Below are 19516 nucleotides of genomic sequence, written 5' to 3'. Positions count from 1 at the left end.
CCCGGCTCAAGCGAAGCCGGAAGTGCGCGGTGGAATATTAGCTTGCGCAGATCCTTCCTCTCAGGAACGCGCACAGCTGCATGAATGTCTCACCTGTGATGGATTTAGAAGACGCTTTGAAGCTCGTCGGAGAGTTTGGGCCCTACCAGAAACGAGCGGTGGCTGTCCTCGTCCTGACTCAGGTGAGCGGATGTGAAAATTAGCGTTTAGTTCGCGGGAAATGGCGGCAAGTGTGCGCGCAGTAACGTAGTAGCAGTTAGCTTGAGTAGCGCATACGTGGCTTTCAGGAATTTAACTGTGGACCCTCAACAAAACGACACATTTATGACTTAATTTAACACATTTTTTTATTACGGTTTCATTACTATAACACTACAACATCGAGCTGTAACTACAAGCTCACATTTTAGCGATGTGCAGAAGGGCTGCTTTTCCAGGCAGTGAAGTGCTCTCCAGATTGCCTGCAAGAAACTACTAAAATAATGTTTCCTTGTGTCATGTCAAGTTGCACTTTACTCCTAGTCATATTTTGATTTTCTTTAGATATCTATTCCAGCCATCCTTTAATTCGGCCAAGTATTTAAACTTGTAATAATCGTAGCTAGCCTTTTTATTGCCGCTGTGATTTGGCTACGCTAACGGGCACCTGTTATTTGTTTTACACGATTATTCAACCAAAATGGCGCAGACACAGCTCAAACAAAAGCCGACGCTTTTCTAAGCACCTAAAATATCCCAGTATAGAAAAAATATCTCCACACTTTGATATATAGTTACGTAAAAACCATTTAACGACGGACTAGATTTTTTTTAAAGTGGAGTTTGGTTTAAGCGTTAATCTAACCCTCCATCTAGCTAGATGTACTTCAGTTTACTCAGGCTTGAAGAAAAACACAGTTTCCATTATTTTGACAGGATTTATTTGAGGACCGACGTTAATGATTTGCACTGATTAAGCTGACATACCTGGTATGATGCTTGTATAGGATATATGTCCATATATTGTTTACATTGATAGTTTTTTTTATTGTGCTTCACAGATTTTGCAGTTAGCCATATCACATTCCTTTTAAAAGCCATCCCTGTGTTCATAAGTGTGTGTTACAACTGGGAGGGCCCGTTATTTTCACCTGTGTAAGCAGGGACATTACCCCTGTGTGACTCAGGTGTCTAAGATGAATGCAGTCAGGTTTTGGTCCTTCTATGTGTGAACAGTTTTAACCCCACATTAACAAAGCCTCTAATTTTTATAAAAAGTCTGCATGTGATGACCCCAGACTGTGTGTCTGTTTGTTTCAGGTGTACATGGCCTGTCAGTCCATGCTCATCGTCCTGGTTGGTTTTACACCGGAGTACCGCATCGAGCAGCCGCATCAGGACGGCGTCCCTGTGAGCCAGCACGTCACCTTTACAGAGAACGTCGATTCCATCGTGACTGAGGTGAGAGCGGCAGACTCCTGCAGGATGCTCATCCGGCTAACCTGAGAGCCCACAGGTGAAACCTGCCTCCTGTCTCTGTGTTTCCTCAGTGGTTCCTCATCAAGCAGCAGGCCTACAAGGTCAGCCTCGCCGGGTCGCTCTTCTTCGCCGGGCTCCTAATCGGGAACGTCGTCTTTGGGCCTCTCTCGGATAAGATTGGCCGAAGACCCGTTTACCTGACAGGTGAGGTTGAGGCTGATGACAGTTGCATTGTTCATGAATACGTCTGTGATGTTAGTGAGCGTTAATGTTTTGCTGTATTTGTCCCTAAAGCTTGAAACTCTTTGTTTGCCGCTCTTGTTTTTCCTCTTGTAGCCCGGAGGCCACAGTTTTATGACTGATAATAAAATGACATCATTCAGTGCGCGTGGCTGCGTAAACTGCTCGCTGACCCAGCGATTAATTTTTGGGTTTTTTAGGCTTCGGGTTTTGTATCACTCTGCTTCCTGTGGGAGGCCGGGCCCTGCACCAGCTACAGATTTCTGAGGGTTTCTTTAATCGCCTGCCAGACTCTGAAGCATCTGCTTGAAGATGTTGGAGATCTTCAAATGCACAAAGATAAATAATTATGTAGTAAAAGAGAAGGTTATCAGTCTACACAGGCGTGCTTCTTTTCTCGCATGGCTGCAAACCAACAGGCAGCTCACAGGACGTTAAACTTTATTTATAGAGCTCCAGTTTACAGCGACAGTGTTTTTCAGCTGTGTTGTGTTGTTAGTGGCTACAGTGAGAGACGGTTTGTTGGATTTCTCTGTGTTCACCTCAAAGCACTTTGAGCCAACAGCTGTTGTGTTGCTTTGTAAATTAAATTGAATTGGAAAAAGCAGAGAGCTGCAGCTGTCACAAGTTTTTGTAACTAATTTGTCTCAAATGTATCGAGTCTTTAGGTTTGCATTGTTAGGGGCGTGGCCTCTTTGACTGACAGGTAGCTGCTAGCTGTGTGCTCGGCTTCATCTCGGCTAAGAGTCCCTGAACTGGACCTGGACACAAATGTTTTGAACGAGCTCACATGTTACTGAGCACGACTGAGATAAAGGAAGAAACAGGAAGTGAAAGTCAGTCGTGTTATAAACTGGCACATTTTGAAGAGAGTTTGAGTTATTTTCTATTTGTTTTTGTTTTTTTTCGGTGATTCTCCAAAAATCTGTCAGAAATTTAATGTAATCTTTGATTGCACATCTGTTAACGACTAATCGACCACGGCTTCATCTGAAAATCACGAGATCATTAGTCTTTGATCTTTATTTGCATGAATTTGGCTGCAGACTCTGTCCTCGGTGCCACAACAGGCCATAAATCATTAAACTTTTGTGGTCTCCTGCTCGTTGTGCCTCAGTCCGATTGTGTCAGTGCTGCTGCTCGTACGGTTCTGTTTTAAAAATAAGATATAGAAGCGTTAAATCTGAATTTTTGCCAGAGGATCTGCTGCCTCGAGTCAAACGAATTCTTCTGTTTCTTCGGAGGCTTGTTGGACGTGTCTGCACATGACGACATACATTAAAATCCTTTAAATTCCTCCTCATCCTCATCTCTCGTGTGTTTCTCCTTCTCCCTGACTAAATGTTGTCCCTCTCCTCCTCCACCTCCTCCTCCACAGGCCTGTTCTTTGAGGTCGTCTTCGGCTATGTGACCACCTTTGCGCCCAGCTATGAGGTCTTTGCTGCCTCTCGTTTCCTGGTGGGGTTGATGAACGGCGGCATCGGACTCGTTTGCTTCGTCCTCACGCAGGAGTACGTGGGCAAGTCCTACTGGGCCATGACGGGTAGGAAACCACCGGCACGGTCACATTATTTACTTGGCAGGGCTTTAATTCTAGGTGTTAAAGATTAATAATCTCGATCCCTCGTCTTCCTTCTTTCAGGGACGCTGACCAGCATGACGTTTGCCGTCGGCATCGCCCTGTTCGGCGCCCTGGGCTACTTAATCCAGCCGTGGAGGAGCTTGGCGACGGCGGCCAACTCGTCCGGCGTGCTCTTCTTCCTGCTGTCTGTGTGAGTACACACCCCAGAGAGACGAGTCGCCCCACACAGCCACGAAAAACCAGTAAAGTTTGTGTTGGATGTTTGGAAGCATCAGGGCGACGTCGTAAACACACAGAGCTCGTGTTCTCCTGGGATTTAAACCAGGAAGGTTAACAGTTTATTGACACGCTCAGCTTTATAGTGTTAATCTGTAAACACCACAGAGAGAACAGGCATCCAGGCTCTGCACACAAAGGCTGTGAAGCTTCCTGCTACAGCTCTGATCGTGGAGACTGATGGTCCAAACGGGTTCAGGCACTGTCAGGGCGCCTCCCTTTGGAGGTTTTCCAGCTGCAGCCAATAGGAGGAGACCCTGGGTTAGACTGGGAGAGATTACATGCATCTTGCTTGGCCTGCGATGAGCTCCGGACCTTCCTGCAGGAGCTGGAAGTGTGATTTAGGATGAATGTAAGGAATGTGGATGGAAAGGTTTCATACAGAGGAGGGAGGGAGGCTCCGTATTATAAATACACTGGGAATCGTGCACAAAGTGTGGATCTTGTATTATTATGTTTGAGTTTTTGATCAGCACCAGATGGGTTTTTTTCCTCATCACCGTTGAAATGTGTTTACATTAATGAATCTGTGTGAAATAAATGCTTTGGCTGTTTCTGATTGTGACATTCAAATGTTTCTGCACTCGCTGTGTATGTAAAATGAACCAAACACACCCAGTGATGTCCTCCTCTCATCCTCTGTGGTTGCAGCACTCTTCCAGAGTCCCCTCGTTGGCTGTACTCCCAGGGCCAGGCGGAGCGAGCTGAGGAGGTAAACACGATGAAGCATTCCTGAGCCGCTCTGTGAGAATCTCCTGGGATTTAGAAAAATGCACCTCTGCATGTTTGTGTGAATCACAGATATTTAAAACTGAGAAGCTGAAAACGTGTGAACAGACCCTCCTTTACTCCGTTCATCAGGTGCTTTTAAATGTTTCAGTGAGCTGAGAAACCAGCTTTTAGCCTCAGTAAGCTCTCCAAAGGTTGGAGTCTGAAGCGCTCGTGATTAGATGTTTTCTCCTCCTACACTCAGAGGAGGTTTGGGCGAGGACGCTGATATCGTCTGACCTCAGTGGGGAAAAACCAGCAGGAAGCAAAAGGAGGGAGAATGAGGGGTTTGACAAAGGCCTGCACAGTGTTAGAAACAGCAAACAGAGGAGAGCTGTTCTGTCGAGGGAGAAAAGTTAGCTTTAAGTGTGAATGGATTCAATGCAGATAAACCTGCAAAGCTGCATTTGATAGAACTGCAGGTTCGAATCCTGACACTTTCCCTCTAAAGACTGGAGAGAAGTGCGAGCTAAAGTAAAGTCACATCAATCGACCCGTTGGGTCTGCGCGTCCCGTTTCCTTTGTTCACTTTCAGGAACACCGAGCATCACGTGGCTGATCCTGGGTTCTGCTTTATAGGTCCTGCGTTTTATGGCGAGCAGGAACGGCAACGCCGTGAAGCACCTGATGCTGCAGCGCGTTGGTGTCTCTAAAGCCGGTAACCACAAAAGCCGAGGCGCCGGCGTCCTGCAGCTGATCATCCACCCGGTGCTCCGCCTGCGCACGATGGTGCTCATGTATGTGTGGTGAGTATAAGGAGAGATGTTGGAGGGTTTAACCCTCGGCTGCCTTCAGAGGAACTGCAGCTCGGAGCACTTTTAATACCGCATAGGTTTCTCCTGCTTTCATGTCCTATTTAATTACTAACTATAATTTTAGAGTTTGGATGTGTTTTTATAAGTTGAGAGTCAGGAGCGAAGCGCACATGTTGGCTCTTTTGTTTCTATGTAACTTCTGGGATTTAAACCCTGCACTTCCTGTTTTCTAAACCGGCGCTGCGACTGCGTACGAGCGTTTGTGACGGCCGTCCTGAAATTAACTTTTGTAGTTCTGCTGTAAATTTGGTCATTTTAACGTTGCAGGACTGAGTTCAAAAGTAAAGTCTCAGAAACTGTTTCTGCTCCACATCAGCTGATCAGAGTTAGTTCAATTAACTGCAAGTTTATTTCCCCCGATTTAAGCACCACCCTGGGATCTGACCCGGACATGGTTCAATTCAATGTTATTTACACAGCGCCAAGTCACAACAACAGTCGCCTCAAGGCGCTTTACATTGTAAGGTAGATCGTACAATAATACATACAGAGGAAAACCCCAACAATCATATGACCCCCTATGAGCAGCACTTTGGTGACAGTGGGAAGGAAAAACTCCCTTTTAACAGGAAGAAACCTCCAGCAGAACCAGGCTCAGGGAGGGGCGGGGCCATCTGCTGTGATTGGTTGGTGTGAGAGAAGGAAGACAGGATAAAGACATGCTGTGGAAGAGAGACAGAGATTGATAACAAGTGTTTACTGACCCGTCATGGAGGCTGTGACACTTTGGGGCGGATCTGGTTCTGGGTGGAGCCTCTGCGGAGGATTCAGGTCATTTTCAGACTCAGACTGTGGCTGTTAAACGTTTGACATGATTTAATGAGTGAAATGTAATCAGATTACAATCAGACCATCTGCAGGATACGTTTTAAGTAAGAACTAAATCTATTTAAAGTCATTTCAGCCTCATCTTCACTCAAATGTTCCCATGAAAGATCCAGCAGTGCCACATTTTTCCATCAGTGTGACTGATTAGAAATCATTGATTATTGATCAGTGATGGGTTTATAATAACGAGTCTGCCATGTGCTCGTACATTTGGAATAATGTCCACACCCACACAGCTGTGACGGTGCCTCCTTTAAATCTTTATTAAAGCATTTCTTCTCCTTGGCGTTCGGCTCCAGCGTGACATCGTTTATTCTCTGCTTTGACTTTTAAACCTTTTTGTCCCATTTTATTTCTTGTTGTTTTATTGTTGCTCTATAAATACATCTGACCTCGTCCTCATCTCAGGGTCACACTCGGCGTTTCCTGGAAGTCGCTGCTTGATGACATCCTGCAGGTGTCAGAGATTATGACTCATGAGCACAGGGTTGCTGGTTTAAATCCTGCTGCTATGAACAAACACAGTGAGTGGGTGATAGTTGATAAGTTGAGTAAATGCATCCCTGCACAGACGTTTCTTGTTCTTTTAGTTTGTGTGTGAGCTCTGGTGTCGGTCTGTATTTCAGGCTCGGTAACGTCAGTGTCGCTGTGACTGACGCTCATATTTTTATCACTTCTGTCATCATCATGCTGCTGATACTGAAAGTGCTTCTGTTTCTGAATATTCTGTTTCAAATACGTGCTCTCTGCTGTCAGCACAGGCCTGGAAGTCTTCTTCAGGGCTTTCTGTCCTCCTGTTATCTCCTGAGGAGCTGATGTGATTGGGTTGATCTTTGTTAACGTCATCCAAACCCAGAGTGCTTTCTCCTGGATAATCTGCTGCTCCACAAAGGAGGTTGTTCATTTGTGATCTTTTGTCCAAGTTTAGGTTTTCTTCCTCGTATCACCAACACCTACTTTCATCTGCAGAAGCTTCATCGTCAGCCTGTGTAATCCATTCAGAGTTATTCCATCTGCTTTAGAGATGAACTCAGATGTCAGGGCATTAAAGCTGGTATGGACCCCGTTTACAGGTCACCGTCCTAAAGATCAGCTGATCAGCACGTTTTATCACACTGACAGTAGCAGGTTTATTGACACATTTGGTCAGATTTGATGAAATTGTCCCATGAGGTGCAGCTCGGTCTGTTTTTAGGATTATTCTCTGATTTGTCATTTTAAATGCACGTCAGAAAGAAATGGGAGAAACGTTTAAAACTAATCTGGATCCCAGAGATTCGTCTGGATGCAGCGACTGCGTTCCTGCTGGGTGACCCGAACTAGGGGTGGGCGATATAAACGATATAAATTTGGCCAACGATAGATTTTGACTATAACGCTCTATTTCGATAGCGCATGTTGATGATGTCATCAAACTGCGCCTGTTTCGGTCGAAAGCATCGCAGCGGCTACAACCATTATCATCTGCAAATTATGGCGGGCGACAGTCATAGCAAAGAGATGAAGCACTTTTGAAATATGGGGAAAGCCAAAAACTGTGCTTCCTCCACTTCCGTAACATTGATTCATTAATGTTGAATTCTCTCACAGCTGCTCTGTTCCCATGTTGTTGCAGTATATTAATGACCAACCTCGTATTGTGGATGAATAATCTCAGTTGTTCTCCTGACTGAAGTTTGGCCCGTGTACAGCATCCTGCTATGCGATTGCATTTGTCCCTGACCACCAGAATCCGTCACGTTAACTTTTATCGAGTGGAAGAAAAAGTTGGCTTCATCCTCCAGCTTCACTGTGCTAATGTTATGCTAACATAGCTGTGTCGCTAGCAATCACGTAGCACAACATTATATACCAGGTAGTCCAACTTCAGTAACCCTACAAACGCCACTGCTGTTTAGTTTTCTGTCTTCATTTATGTTGGAAGTGGTAGCAGAGCTGTACGTTTGAATTAGTTTCAAAAATCTCTCAGTCAGAACATGCTATGAAATGTTTAGGTGGAAACTAGCGAGCTAACTTCCTGTTAACTTCTAACTCCGTTAAATTTAATAACTTCTGTTTTCATGGATGCCTGGATGTTAAACTTAATAGTTACACCTGGTAAAGCAGCAACGCTGATGATTTTATTAAAGATGAAAGAATTTAGACCGTTTTTAACTCTCAGTGTTGTTTGACTTTGGGACCTGAAGCGGACGGAGTTTTGGACCCAGATTACTCCGCGAAGCTCCTCCCTATGGCAGCCGTAATGCTCTGACAATCCATCAAGCAGTGCGGCTTACCAAAGTTGTACTAAAACATTTTTAACAGATTTCTGCAGCCAAAATCGGTTCGAGGTCAGTAAGCACAACCAGAATTCATACATAAGGCACACTGTCGATTTTTGACAAAATTAAAGGATTTTAAGTCCTTATAGTGTGGGAAATATGTTATACAGAAGAAAAGAATATATCGCGATATATATCGTTACCGCACATGCTTTAAATTATATCGCGATATGAATTTTAGGCCATATCGCCCAGCCCTAACCCGAACAAACCTAATGTGGGGCAAAGGGAATGTTTGTTAGGGACATGTCAGAGGTTAAAGGTCGTCTCATGTGTGTTGGCTGGATCTAGTTTGGATGGTGCTGAGTGTTATGGTGAAACTCCAGCCTAGGGTGAGTCCTGTATGTGGCCATGGTTGCAGGGTGTAAGCTAAGGCGGAGGCCGTTGGATGTTTCCTGTGCAAATGCCTAGAAAGGAACTGGTGTGATTTTTAGGCTTAGCAGATTATTACCACAGCTTTTTGTTGCAACGTCTCTTGTGGTTTTTTTTTTTTTTGTTTGTTTTTTAGCTAATCTTTAGAGAAAACGTGTCTGTGGTGGATTCCCGGCTGTCGGGCTGCTTTCACCTCTTGTGAAGGAATAAAGAGCACGAAGAAGAAGAAGAAGAAGCTGCTTGTGTTGGAGGCAGAGAGAAACTTTGTGGGTTGAATAAGCATCCACACGTAGGCTGTGTCACTGTGGAAATTCTAACAGGAACAGGAAGTCTGTGTTTCCCGGCACTTCTGGACATTCCACAGAGTGAGCGCTTTGATAGGAGCACCTCTTGAAGGCCAAAACACAAAGAGCGCAGTCATACCATCATATGTTATCTCATGGGAGTAGAGGCACGTAGGTCATGTAGTCCAGACCTCCAAACATCCAGCTCGCTCCTCTTTTTGCTTTAGCTTTGCTCCTCTTCCTCACTTCTCTTCGGTTCATCTCCTTTGACTTATTGATGCACACAGACTCGGTCGGGCGGTGCAGGGTGACGCTTCGTGATGGAAGCTGAGCCGTGTTGTGCTCTCATGTGTCAGTCTCTGTACGCTCCTGCATTTCCTCTTTTCTCTGCAGTAACAGTTGAACCTGTTGTTTCTGCTGCTGCTCGGCGTAACCTTTAAATAAGCACGTTCATAACTGAGCCGCTGCAGTTTGTGGTTTGTTGCCATGTTTGGATCCGTGCGTCACACCTGCTGCCTTCGTCCCTGAGAAAAGGCTCTGACGCTGATCTTTGCTCAGCTTTTACACTTTCTGTATCGCTCACAGACTTCATCTCTTTTGCTTTTGTGCTCAGTTTAAGTTACAGCTTGAGTGCTGCAGGCCTCTAACCTCAGCAGCTGATTCATTCTTTTAGAGAAGTGGAGCAGCTCGGGCTGACTGATTTTCCCACACTTCAGACCTTTTGCGTCTTCTGATGTGTTTATAGCAAACAGCAAAAGGTCGAAGCTGCTGAACGTACACAGAGTTAGCACAACAAACAGGATTTCACCTTAAACACGTTTGCTCTGCTCGTCCTGTGAACACATCTTTTAATGACTCACACGCAGTCGACCTGCTGACGTTCTCCAGAAGATCCCAGTGATGTGAAAACATTTCTGAAGGATTATAAGGAATAAAAAGACAAAATAACCCTTAAATTAAAACAAGCAAGATCTGAATTTAACCATAAAATAAGTAGAAGTGATGCAGGACGGCATCATTGAAATCGATACCAATGATCAGTTTTTTCTTCTAATACACTTAAACAACCACATGTATGTGAAACAAAAATGATCTGAAGGTCTTATACTGGGGGTTTTCCAGTATTTCCAAAAATATAAAATGCATCACAGAAAAAGAAGTTTAAAGAGAAGTAACAAGCGGAAGTAGCTAAATAAAGAAATCCTCACAGTCAGCAGAACTGATGCTGCACAGTCGTTTCTTTGCTCTGTTAACGAGTCGTCAGTTTGAACAGTTTCAGGTTCATGAACTCGTTTGTTTCTTCTGTCTTTTTCAAATATTATCAACAAACATTTTGTGTGTGTGTGTGTGTGTGTGTGTGTGTGTGTGTGTGTGTGTGTGTGTGTGTGTGTCAGGTACGCCTGCAGTCTGGTGTACTACGGGCTGACTCTGGGGGCCGGCGAGACGTCTGGTAGCCGTTACGTTAATGTGGCGATGTACGGCCTCGTGGAGCTGCCGGCATACCCACTCTGCATATACTTCATCAACAAACACTGGTGAGACACACACACGACACTTGCTGTGTGATTTTTAACTGTGACCTGTGAAATATGTGAAGAGGATGGTTCCCGCCACGCTCCTACCTTTGGTGTAACTGTAGCTGTGAGCCGGCGTCCTCGCTCAGCTGTAATGTGAGCTGCTGCTTTTACTTGATGGATGTAGACAGCAGTAAGAAAATAATTTTAAAAAGATCCTACATCAAACAGGGTTCATTGATTTTATTTATTTAACTGAGGGAAGCACCGGTGCCTCTGCCCGACCCTCCTCCTTGCAGCCCCTCCTGGAGGTGGCTGCTGGTCCTGTGTGGTAGCATGAGCCCTTGGTTCATAGAGGTCTTTTAGATCATGTTTAGCCTTTCACAGCGACCAGTTTGGCTTAGGAGACTTTATCAGGAGCTTCCAATGAAACAGGTCTGGGATCAGTCAGGCCCCAAACTAGAGATGGCACGATACCACTTTTTTATGTCCGATACCGATATCATAAATTTGGATATCTGCCGATACCGATATGAATCCGATATAGTGTTTTTTTAATCAACAAAACTGTTTTTTAAATATCTTGCTGCATTTTGTATAAGTTCATACTCAAGTTTAAAACAACAACTACACTAAAGCTATTCTGTTATACCTGTATGCAAAAAAAAATATTTCATAGTTCAGCAATACTGATCAATCTAATAAACTTAAACCTACACCATCCTCCCTATTCTGGTATTTTAAAGAGTACTTAGCGTAAATATTAAGCAACCTAACTAATAGGGTTCCAACTCCCAGCAACAACAAAAATAAATAAATAAAAAATAGGGAACCACCCCTCACGCGCCACCTCATGATGCTTAATCGACGTAATCAACCTTAATTTGATGCAGTGTGAAAAAAAAATGCACAGAAATCAATTATTTTTCAAGAAATATTAAATAGATTCAACATCTTTCTTCAACAAAATTGCAGACTGCACAGATGGTACCTTCCCAAAGGAAAAAGTACTATAGCTTACTAGGGTATTATATATATATATATTAGACTTAATAGTTACTATATACAGTAATTGACTTCTATTCATTTTACATCAAATTACAACTTTGGCTGTCAGATAATTATTTATTAAAAGCTAGACATTTTAAATGAGAATAAGAAAGAAAAGTCTGTCTTTGTGCCCCCTTTTCCCAGTTAATGTCCTATCGGCCCCCCTGGCTAAACTTTGCTAGATCCGCCCCTGCACAGTTACCAGCGTCAGCTACGTAGAAAAAGATCCTCGAGTAGAAAGTAATAATAAATAAATTCTAACAATAGCTGATCAAGCTTAAACGTGCTGCTGTTGTTTATCCGCTGGTTTCCTCTTTCTGGTGCAAAGTGGGCCAAAAGCAAACAACAGAGAGGGACTCGCAACAGAAAAGCCGATCAGCTGATCGTTAAGCAGTTTCATGATTGAAGTAGCAGCAGGAGAGACAGTCGCTTGTTAAGCTTAACGCAGGAATGCTTTACAAACATTCAGAGATGGACTTACACACTTGCTTTACTTCTCTCGGGGATAACTTTGTCGGAGATGAAATGTCGGGTTGCTAGCGAAGCTCCAAATGCTATCCAGACCACCGACAGGTCCCGCATGCCACAGCTGCTCTATCACGTGATGCATACTGCTCCGACGTGCTAACGTTCTGAGGTGAGTTACGGCGTGTTGCAAGTTTTGTGAGGTGCTTTCGTGATATTTAATGGATCGGATTACATTTTTTTATTTTTCTCCGATATCCGATCCAGTAATTTAGGTCAGTATCAGACCGATACCGATACGTAATATCGGATCGGTCCATCTCTACCCCAAACCCCTCGCAGCTCTCTAGGGTTCATACACCAGCGTGCCTGGTCAGAGAGTGAAGGTGGAGCTGTGGATTTACTGGCTGATCTACGATCCTGCCCTCAGCCGTGGCTGTGGGTAGTGACCGACAGAACAAGACTGAGGATGCAAGCTTTAAATGAGCTTCTTCCACAGGGTGTGTGACTCAGCCACAGCAATACAGGGATGAGCTCTGAGCAACTCGTCCAAAAACAGCCTGTTTGGATTTTAAATTGTTAGTCAAACTTTTTGAAGCTGCGCTCGAACTTCTGTGGAACCTGTGTGAAAAACCTCACTTTGCTTCCTGTTTTCTGTTGGTCTTCCTGCTGCTTACTCACTAACTCCTGCATGAATGTCTGTCTCGTCCTGCAGGGCTGGGCGGAGGAAAAGCATGGCAAGCTTCCTGTGCCTGGCTGGCTCCGCCTGCCTCTGCACCACCTTCATTCCTGAAAATGCAGGTGAGGCTCTGATATTCGACGGCACTGCAGAGGAATATGTGCAGCTGCAGGAAGTAGTCGTCTTCAGACATGTTTGCACTGCTCACGTTGGGTAACACCTACCAAGGTGCAGCTCTGCCGGTGCATGTATGAAAGAGCCTTTGTCAGCCTGACAAATCAGTGACTTCACTCTGAAGTAAAGAGGAAGTGAGATGAAACCTGCGTCTGTAACATATTTCAGTCCAGTGGAAAAAAAACTGCAAAAGGCTTGTTTAGGTGTTAAACACTTGGCATAAAATACTGATTTCCATATGCATGGATAGAAGTGTCACAGTGTGTGATTGTTGTGTAAGCAGAACAGAATGATAGTTATGCCTCGCATAGTGCAAGACATGAAACCGGTTAAACCAGCACATCTTTGCACCTTTCTGCTGCCGGCTACACATGCTGTGTTTGGAATAGCGGGCGAATTGATGCACATTTCATCAGATAATAAACTGCTTGCATTCTTAAACATGAAGCAGATTTTATTGTAATATTTAATAAATTGTCTTGTGTGAATAATAAACCACACAGGTTGCATGAAAACTTTTTTGGTGCTGCAGATTTGTAGCCGTCAGTTTAAGGGTTCAGAGCTGCAGGTTTGTGACATCATTAAGCTCCTCGGGGAGGGAACGAGATGAGTTTTTGCTGTGAGGTGAACAATCAGAACAAGCTCTCAGTTTGAGTTTGTGTTGGCAGGAGCTTTGCTGAGTGTGACGTCGTTGGCGCTTGTGGGAAAACTGATGGTCAGCGCAGCGTTCAACATCGCCTACGTCTACACGTCCGAGCTCTACCCCACAGTCATCAGGTGAGCCGGGTGCATATTTACGTAGTTTCTGTTGGTCACATTCATAAAAACGTTGCTGTTAATGAGACCTGGGTGGGCATTCAGTCGGCGTCCAGGAACAAAATATTGAGCCTTTTCTGCGTCGTCTCCTTTTCTGTATGTTGGGTCAAAGCTAACTGTAGCATCAACACAAGCTCAGAAACTTTTAGGAAACGTCTTGTCTTTTAATCTGAAACCGACGGGATTAAAGCTGCTGAGATGCCTCCAGAGTTTGTAAATGTCTCATTTCGGTTGAAGCCAGATTAAAAGCGTCACACTGGCACAAACCTTCAATTAAGTGATAATTCCTGTGTTTTCAAAGTCAGCGTGTCCTAAAGCTGTGCGCTCGGACTGATTTTAACGTGCACGGATTGTTTGTTTCAGGAACGCTGGGCTGGGAGTTTGTTCCATGTCCTGCAGAGTTGGAGGAATCCTGGCACCGTTCGTTCCTTCCATGGTAAGGCTGTGAGTGTGAGAGAGGTTAGGAGTAAATGCTCTGGAACAAGCCTGAGCCAGCGACAGGAAGCACTCGATCTGATCTTCAGAGCCACTCAGCAGCTCTCAGGAACCAGCAGACGTTTAAATGTGAGTTTAAAATGCAAAACAGTGAAATATGTGAGCGCGACCTGTGACTGTGGGAGGCTGGTGTTTTCACATGAAGCTGTGAGCCTGAAAAGGCAGCAACCAGCTCCCGTTTGCAGTGGTAACAGTATCACTTCCTTTTTCAGCATTTCCTGTTTGGAGCTGTTGTTGGCATGGAGATCAGATCATTAAAAACAGGGTTTAATAATAAAAAAGGAGGGAAAGTGATGATGAAGAAGGGCATCTGGTAGCTTGTAAATGTTGTTCTTTTAGGAGATTTTATTTTGAAATGTATTTTGTGCATCTTGGTATAAATATTTTAGCCGGTGTGTGCAGGGGCGAGAGGACGAGGCGCCGAGGCGCCCCGTTTGCTTCGTGTGGTTGCATTTATGCCTCATACATAGTAAAAGTATCAGCGAGGCCTGTGGGGGTTTCCGGCTCAGGTTTCTTAAAGTGTGAATCTTTGCATTCGACAGCTCAGCGGCTTCTTGCTAAAGTCTTGAGTTATTTATACTGGAGGGCGCGGTGAGCTGGGAGAACGGTTAGCCTGTCAGTGTTAGTGTGATGTCAGCCTGTGGTCAAACATCCATGCTTTCTGTACTCTGAAACGAAGCGGGGGAATTTTAAAAAGTGATAGACGGCGAAACCTCAAGTGTGCCAACATCCCCTCCACCAGCCCTGTCATCTCTGTGGATGCAGCTCGTTTTTGTTAAAGGAAGGAAACAGTGTTTGTACTTCAACTTCAGAGGGAGTGTGCGCAGCGCCGCAGAGGCATTCAGTGTTCGCTGGCTGTTACGTCTCAATAAGTGAAGCATTTCCAAAGTGAAACCATCGAGACGCTGAGGGGAAAATCTGTTTGGTGGAGCTTTTAATGACTCACTGACTGCTGAAGTGTCGCCCTGACTACACCCTTCTGGGTGCGCGACGTCAGAGGCTAGAAATGCTGGAAAACGCAGCCGTGATCTTGGAAAGTCTGCTGGACTTATTGTCCTGCTGTGGTTTTGATCTGTGTTAGGCTGTTTCTGCAAAGTTATAAGGAAACGGAGTTCATGCAGCTCGTCTGAGTGACAAGGTCACACCTCATTCCAGGAAATCGTTTGCATTCACTGGCTGATGCAGTTTTACTAATGACCTCACCGATTCACACATTCCTGATTAATGTGTTGCAGGTTTTCCTGCCTGAAAGTTTATCCGTAATGATTTATCCGCCCTCGTGCACCGTCCTGCTGTCGTTAACCACAGGTCTGATTTATAAACACACGCTGTGCTTTGTGTACTTCGTACCTGCTGCGTTTCGCTTTCACACGAGTTAAATTTCTAACAGATCAAAGTGTGTAAACATATTAGTTTCACAGGGAAATAAAATCCTGTCAAACAGTCACATGTGACACATGAAAGTAGAAAATGACTGTTTCGGTTTCTTCTGTTAATGTGTCACACTGACCTTTGACCTCGTTTTGTCATGTGCTCCAAACCTAAATAAACAGTGACCTCTAGTGGTGATACAGGGAAGCTCAACGAACATGCGTTTACAGAAATCTCAGCTAAAAAGCTCTTAATGTTCTTCTTTTAAAAATATATGTAATCTCCTGCAAGAACACCGTCTGCAACTTTCTGTCACAGCTGCAGTTTCCTGTTGCCGTGGCAGATAATTTACATTATTTTCATCTTATTTGCATTTCAAAAACAATTAAAAAACAAAATACCGAAGCTGTGAAAGCAAAGTCGACCGTGTCTTTTGAAGAGCCTTTCTTTCATAAAAGCACGATTGATAAACCTGAGTGTTGATCGCGTCCTCGTGGCAGTAGATATTCGGAGCCCGAGCACGGGACCTTTAATCAAACGGCTCATCCAGGCTGTGGAGTTTATCTGAACGGATGAAGGTCGGCTTTTTACCCACAAACCTCAGCTTCTCAGTCGTTAATGGTGTTTTACAGAGTGTGAAGGCAACACTCACAGACGCAGGAAAACCTGACCTCAGGAGGAGCATACGAGACGGATTACATTATGAAATGTTGGCACGAGGGGAAAAACGAGCGACTCTCATTGTTGTGGAAAAGGCCGGCGTGTTTATAAAAATCTCCCATCGTTTTTCGTGCTCACGAGATTTCTGCAGAAAGTAGAGACCTGTGTCACTCGGTCTTATCCAGAGATTTGCTGAAGAAGAAGATTTTGCTCAACAAAGTAAAAACAAATATTTAGTTTCACAGTTGGATGTGATTTCATTTTCTCAGTAATCTTGTAGGAGGTCCGATTCCTTGGAGTGTTTTTGTAGGAACTGGAGACACGTTATTGAATCACATCTTAGTTATTGCTTTCTTACCTGCACTTTGTCCCCAATAAACATCACACAACTCCAAATGAGTCTGAGTGCAGACTTTATCTGTGCTGGCACATGCAACATTATGTGACAGCAGGAATCTCTCCACAGGTCGAGGCGGAGTGCCACATCTGTCTAACCAGTCCTCCTCTTTTAGCTCTGATGCTGCTTTGCTTCTTTTTCAACCTTTTTATTAAAAAAAACACACTTTTTTTTTATTTGATCCCCCAGCAGGACATAATTAAGGATCTTTTCAAACAATTTGCTCTTGATTTATGTTTTGATCTCACTCTTGGACCTTCTGATCAGTGTGTGTAAATATTCACTGTGTAAACACACGGGCTGAAGGGTTCAGACAGTAAAAGGTCCCGGTTGTGTGTCTGTGTGTGTCGCAGCGGGCCCTCCATACCTCCATGCCCTTCACCGTGTTCTGTCTGAGCGGCCTGTCGGCGGCCTGTTTGGGCCTCCTGCTGCCGGAGACCCTGAACAGACCAGCAGCAGAGACGCTGGAGGAGCTGGGCAGCCCGGGGCTCGGCCGAGTGCTGGAGAGCAAGGTGAGGCACCGCTGGGTGTTTGTGGGACGTTTCTGTTTCTACAGCCACAGCCGACGATCAAGTAACATAAAACCAGACGGTTCAGTCAGACAGATTTTGTTTTCTCGCTCATGTCCTTGTTTCCTCTCTGTCTGCAGCCTCTGTTGTATGAAGATGAAAGCTGTGCATCGACCCACAAATGAAGCTGGCGGTCTCGTCTTCATCGCTCAGAACCGCAAACGGTCCCGTTAATTAACGGTTTCTGAGCCGTTGTTCACTGCAGGAAGCGAAAACGCCGTCAGCTGACCTCGTAGGAAGACGCAGCGTCGTGGTCGATTCCTGAACGCTGCGGTGGCGAATTTAGAGACCGAGGGCTGAGAGTCATGATCCGCTTTACATTCCAGATCCTGGGAATTTAACAAGAGGGACCAAAAACCTTTGACAGCTCCTGAAGCCCGACAGCATTTCCTCCAGTGACGTTTTTAGACTTCTGCTGCTTCAGGAGGAAATGTGTTAAAGACTCTCTGCACCAGAGGACACCAGCTTACAGTCACTACAGTTTACACATAATCAGATTATTTATGTCAGCTGTGATTTTCTTCCAGACAGGAACTATTATCATTATTTTCACTCTGATTTAACGTCAGGAAAAAGGTCTAAAAAAAACTAAGAAAGTCATGAAAGGTTTCTCTGTGGTCAGAAACGTCCACACGTGTCAGGCTCAGACGATCCATCAGCTTCTCTTACCTCGATTTATCAAACACAAATAAAAACCAGGCTGGTTTAATTTAACTACATAATCAAACTCACTTTTATTTACAGGTTTACAGAAACATTTTAATGGATTGAATAATGAAAAAGAACTAAGTGTAAATATATGAACTGAGCAGCTGGAGCTCAGCTTCCTGTTTTTCTACCACGACTCAGCCGAGCAGCGACTTCACTTTCAAAGGGTAAATTAGAAAGTTTGAGCAGCTCATGAGAAGCCTTGTTGGATCTGCTCGCCTCTTTCCAGACGTGACGAGAGCAGAAACCAAACTAAAGCTCGCATCTTTCCCATTGGCTGCCCCTTTCAACGTGTTTTAACTGGTTTGGGGTTTGATGGTGGACGATCTTCAGGCAGCTCAGTTTACTATGAATGGATTATATTCCCATCACTTTAATTCGCATTAATCATAATAGTTTTTATTATTAAGCCATTAAATGCAGAGCGTGGAATACGTAGAACAGGTCAGGGGAAGATGTTTGGTCCTGGACCAATCGTGTTTGAGTGTTCGACTGCACCCATGAATATCTGTGTGGGGACAGAAAATTTATGTTTATAGATTCATTAATAAACAAGGGAGAGAGGATGGAGCAGGAAGCCTGGTACGGGAACGACCCAGACGTTATTCCTTGTTCCCAAACAGCAGCTGATGGTGATCATGTGATCGTCTGTGGGCTTAGTGTTTTCATGTGTTTATCTAGGTAAAATCACCAGCTGTTTTTAACGTCAAGGACAGATGTTTTCCTTTTTTTCATTACTTATTAATTTATCTGCTGATTTTTTTTACTTTTAAAGCGTCCGGGAGAGTCGAAAAAAACATCTCTCAGATGTGACGATGACGATGGTGAACCTAGAAAACCAGAAACAAGAAAACTTGATGTCCTAAGAATCTGTTTTTGTTTCCAGGTTTTAGATGATATGAACTGTTAAACGAGTGAAAAAGCAAACTGTACATTCGGTGTGAGGGACAATAAATTAAGGACGGGTTGCACACTGCAGCTCTGCAGCCTGGAGATCGGGCAGGAGCTGAAACCAGTCCTCAGATGTTTCCTCTGACGTTCAGGACTGTGAGGCCAGTTTGATGCAGTCGTTTTACAGTCTGCTTCGTTTCCTCTGTAACGTGAGAGACGCTGCCATTGGAGGAAAACTTGCAGCGATATGATCTATAAACATATTTAAAAAAAGGAAAGAAGCTCTGTGTTCTGCAAAGTTTCTTAAATGTGATTACTTCCTGTTTTTATTGTTGGTGTGTGTAACACACTCACGTCTGTATTCGTGCTGAAAGAGGCCGTCGGGGTCCTCTCCTTCAGCTGATGGTAATTAAATGAAAGTGTTCCAGCATTCCTCCTCCTCCTGCCGTGCCTTCGACTGCAGCCTTTTACTGTGAAAAAGCACTTTGGAAAGTGTTAAACATCATCTGCCTGCAGATGTTTGATTCCCTGCTGTAAGCACTGTGTGCACTCTGTACATAGACGGTATGCACAGAGATAAATGATGCTCATGAACTGTTCTCTCTGTGATAAAGACAGTAAACACTTGAAAACTTCCTCGTCTCGTTTTTTCACCATGAGGCAGATAAACGATGATTATGTTTCACTCTGCGGTATAACTTCAGGTTCATTAGAAATGTTCTGGTTTGTGTCCTGATGCTGCTTTTCAGCAGAATTTATCCCCAGCAGGTCTTTAAAAACAGG

The 19516-nt window shown here is 44.4% G+C and overlaps 1 protein-coding gene across 2 annotated transcripts; it reads left to right on the top strand.

Moving 5' to 3' along the window:
- Nucleotide 1: 1 nt before the first annotated feature.
- On the top strand, nt 2-19368 carry slc22a15 (solute carrier family 22 member 15). Of its 2 annotated transcripts, XM_026189778.1 has the most exons (13): nt 2-182; nt 1300-1440; nt 1530-1662; nt 3077-3241; nt 3341-3470; nt 4208-4268; nt 4904-5070; nt 10339-10479; nt 12689-12774; nt 13495-13603; nt 14006-14078; nt 16919-17077; nt 17215-19368. In XM_026189778.1, exons 1-13 carry the CDS (start codon nt 81-83, stop codon nt 17257-17259), a joined length of 1512 nt encoding a protein of 503 aa, XP_026045563.1. In that variant the 5' UTR covers nt 2-80; the 3' UTR covers nt 17260-19368. The 2 variants fall into 2 exon arrangements, 1 of the variants encoding a protein (XP_026045563.1); XR_003274235.1 differs by lacking the exon at nt 17215-19368 and having other exon boundaries at nt 14006-14206; nt 16919-16981.
- Nucleotides 19369-19516: the final 148 nt, after the last annotated feature.

The sequence above is a fragment of the Astatotilapia calliptera genome, chromosome 13 (genome assembly GCF_900246225.1).
Source record: "Astatotilapia calliptera chromosome 13, fAstCal1.2, whole genome shotgun sequence".
Taxonomy (NCBI): Eukaryota; Metazoa; Chordata; class Actinopteri; order Cichliformes; family Cichlidae; genus Astatotilapia; species Astatotilapia calliptera.
The sequence above is the reverse complement of the archived record's forward strand: the minus strand, read 5'-3'. Positions and strand labels throughout refer to the sequence as shown.

Coding starts and splice junctions, on each gene's coding strand:
- slc22a15 (XM_026189778.1), top strand. CDS start 81: ATGAATGTCTCACCTGTGATGGATTTAGAAGACGCTTTGAAGCTCGTC. Junction 10,480..12,688: donor TACTTCATCAACAAACACTG/GTGAGACACACA, acceptor CTCGTCCTGCAG/GGCTGGGCGGAGGAAAAGCA. Junction 17,078..17,214: donor GCCGAGTGCTGGAGAGCAAG/GTGAGGCACCGC, acceptor CTCTGTCTGCAG/CCTCTGTTGTATGAAGATGA.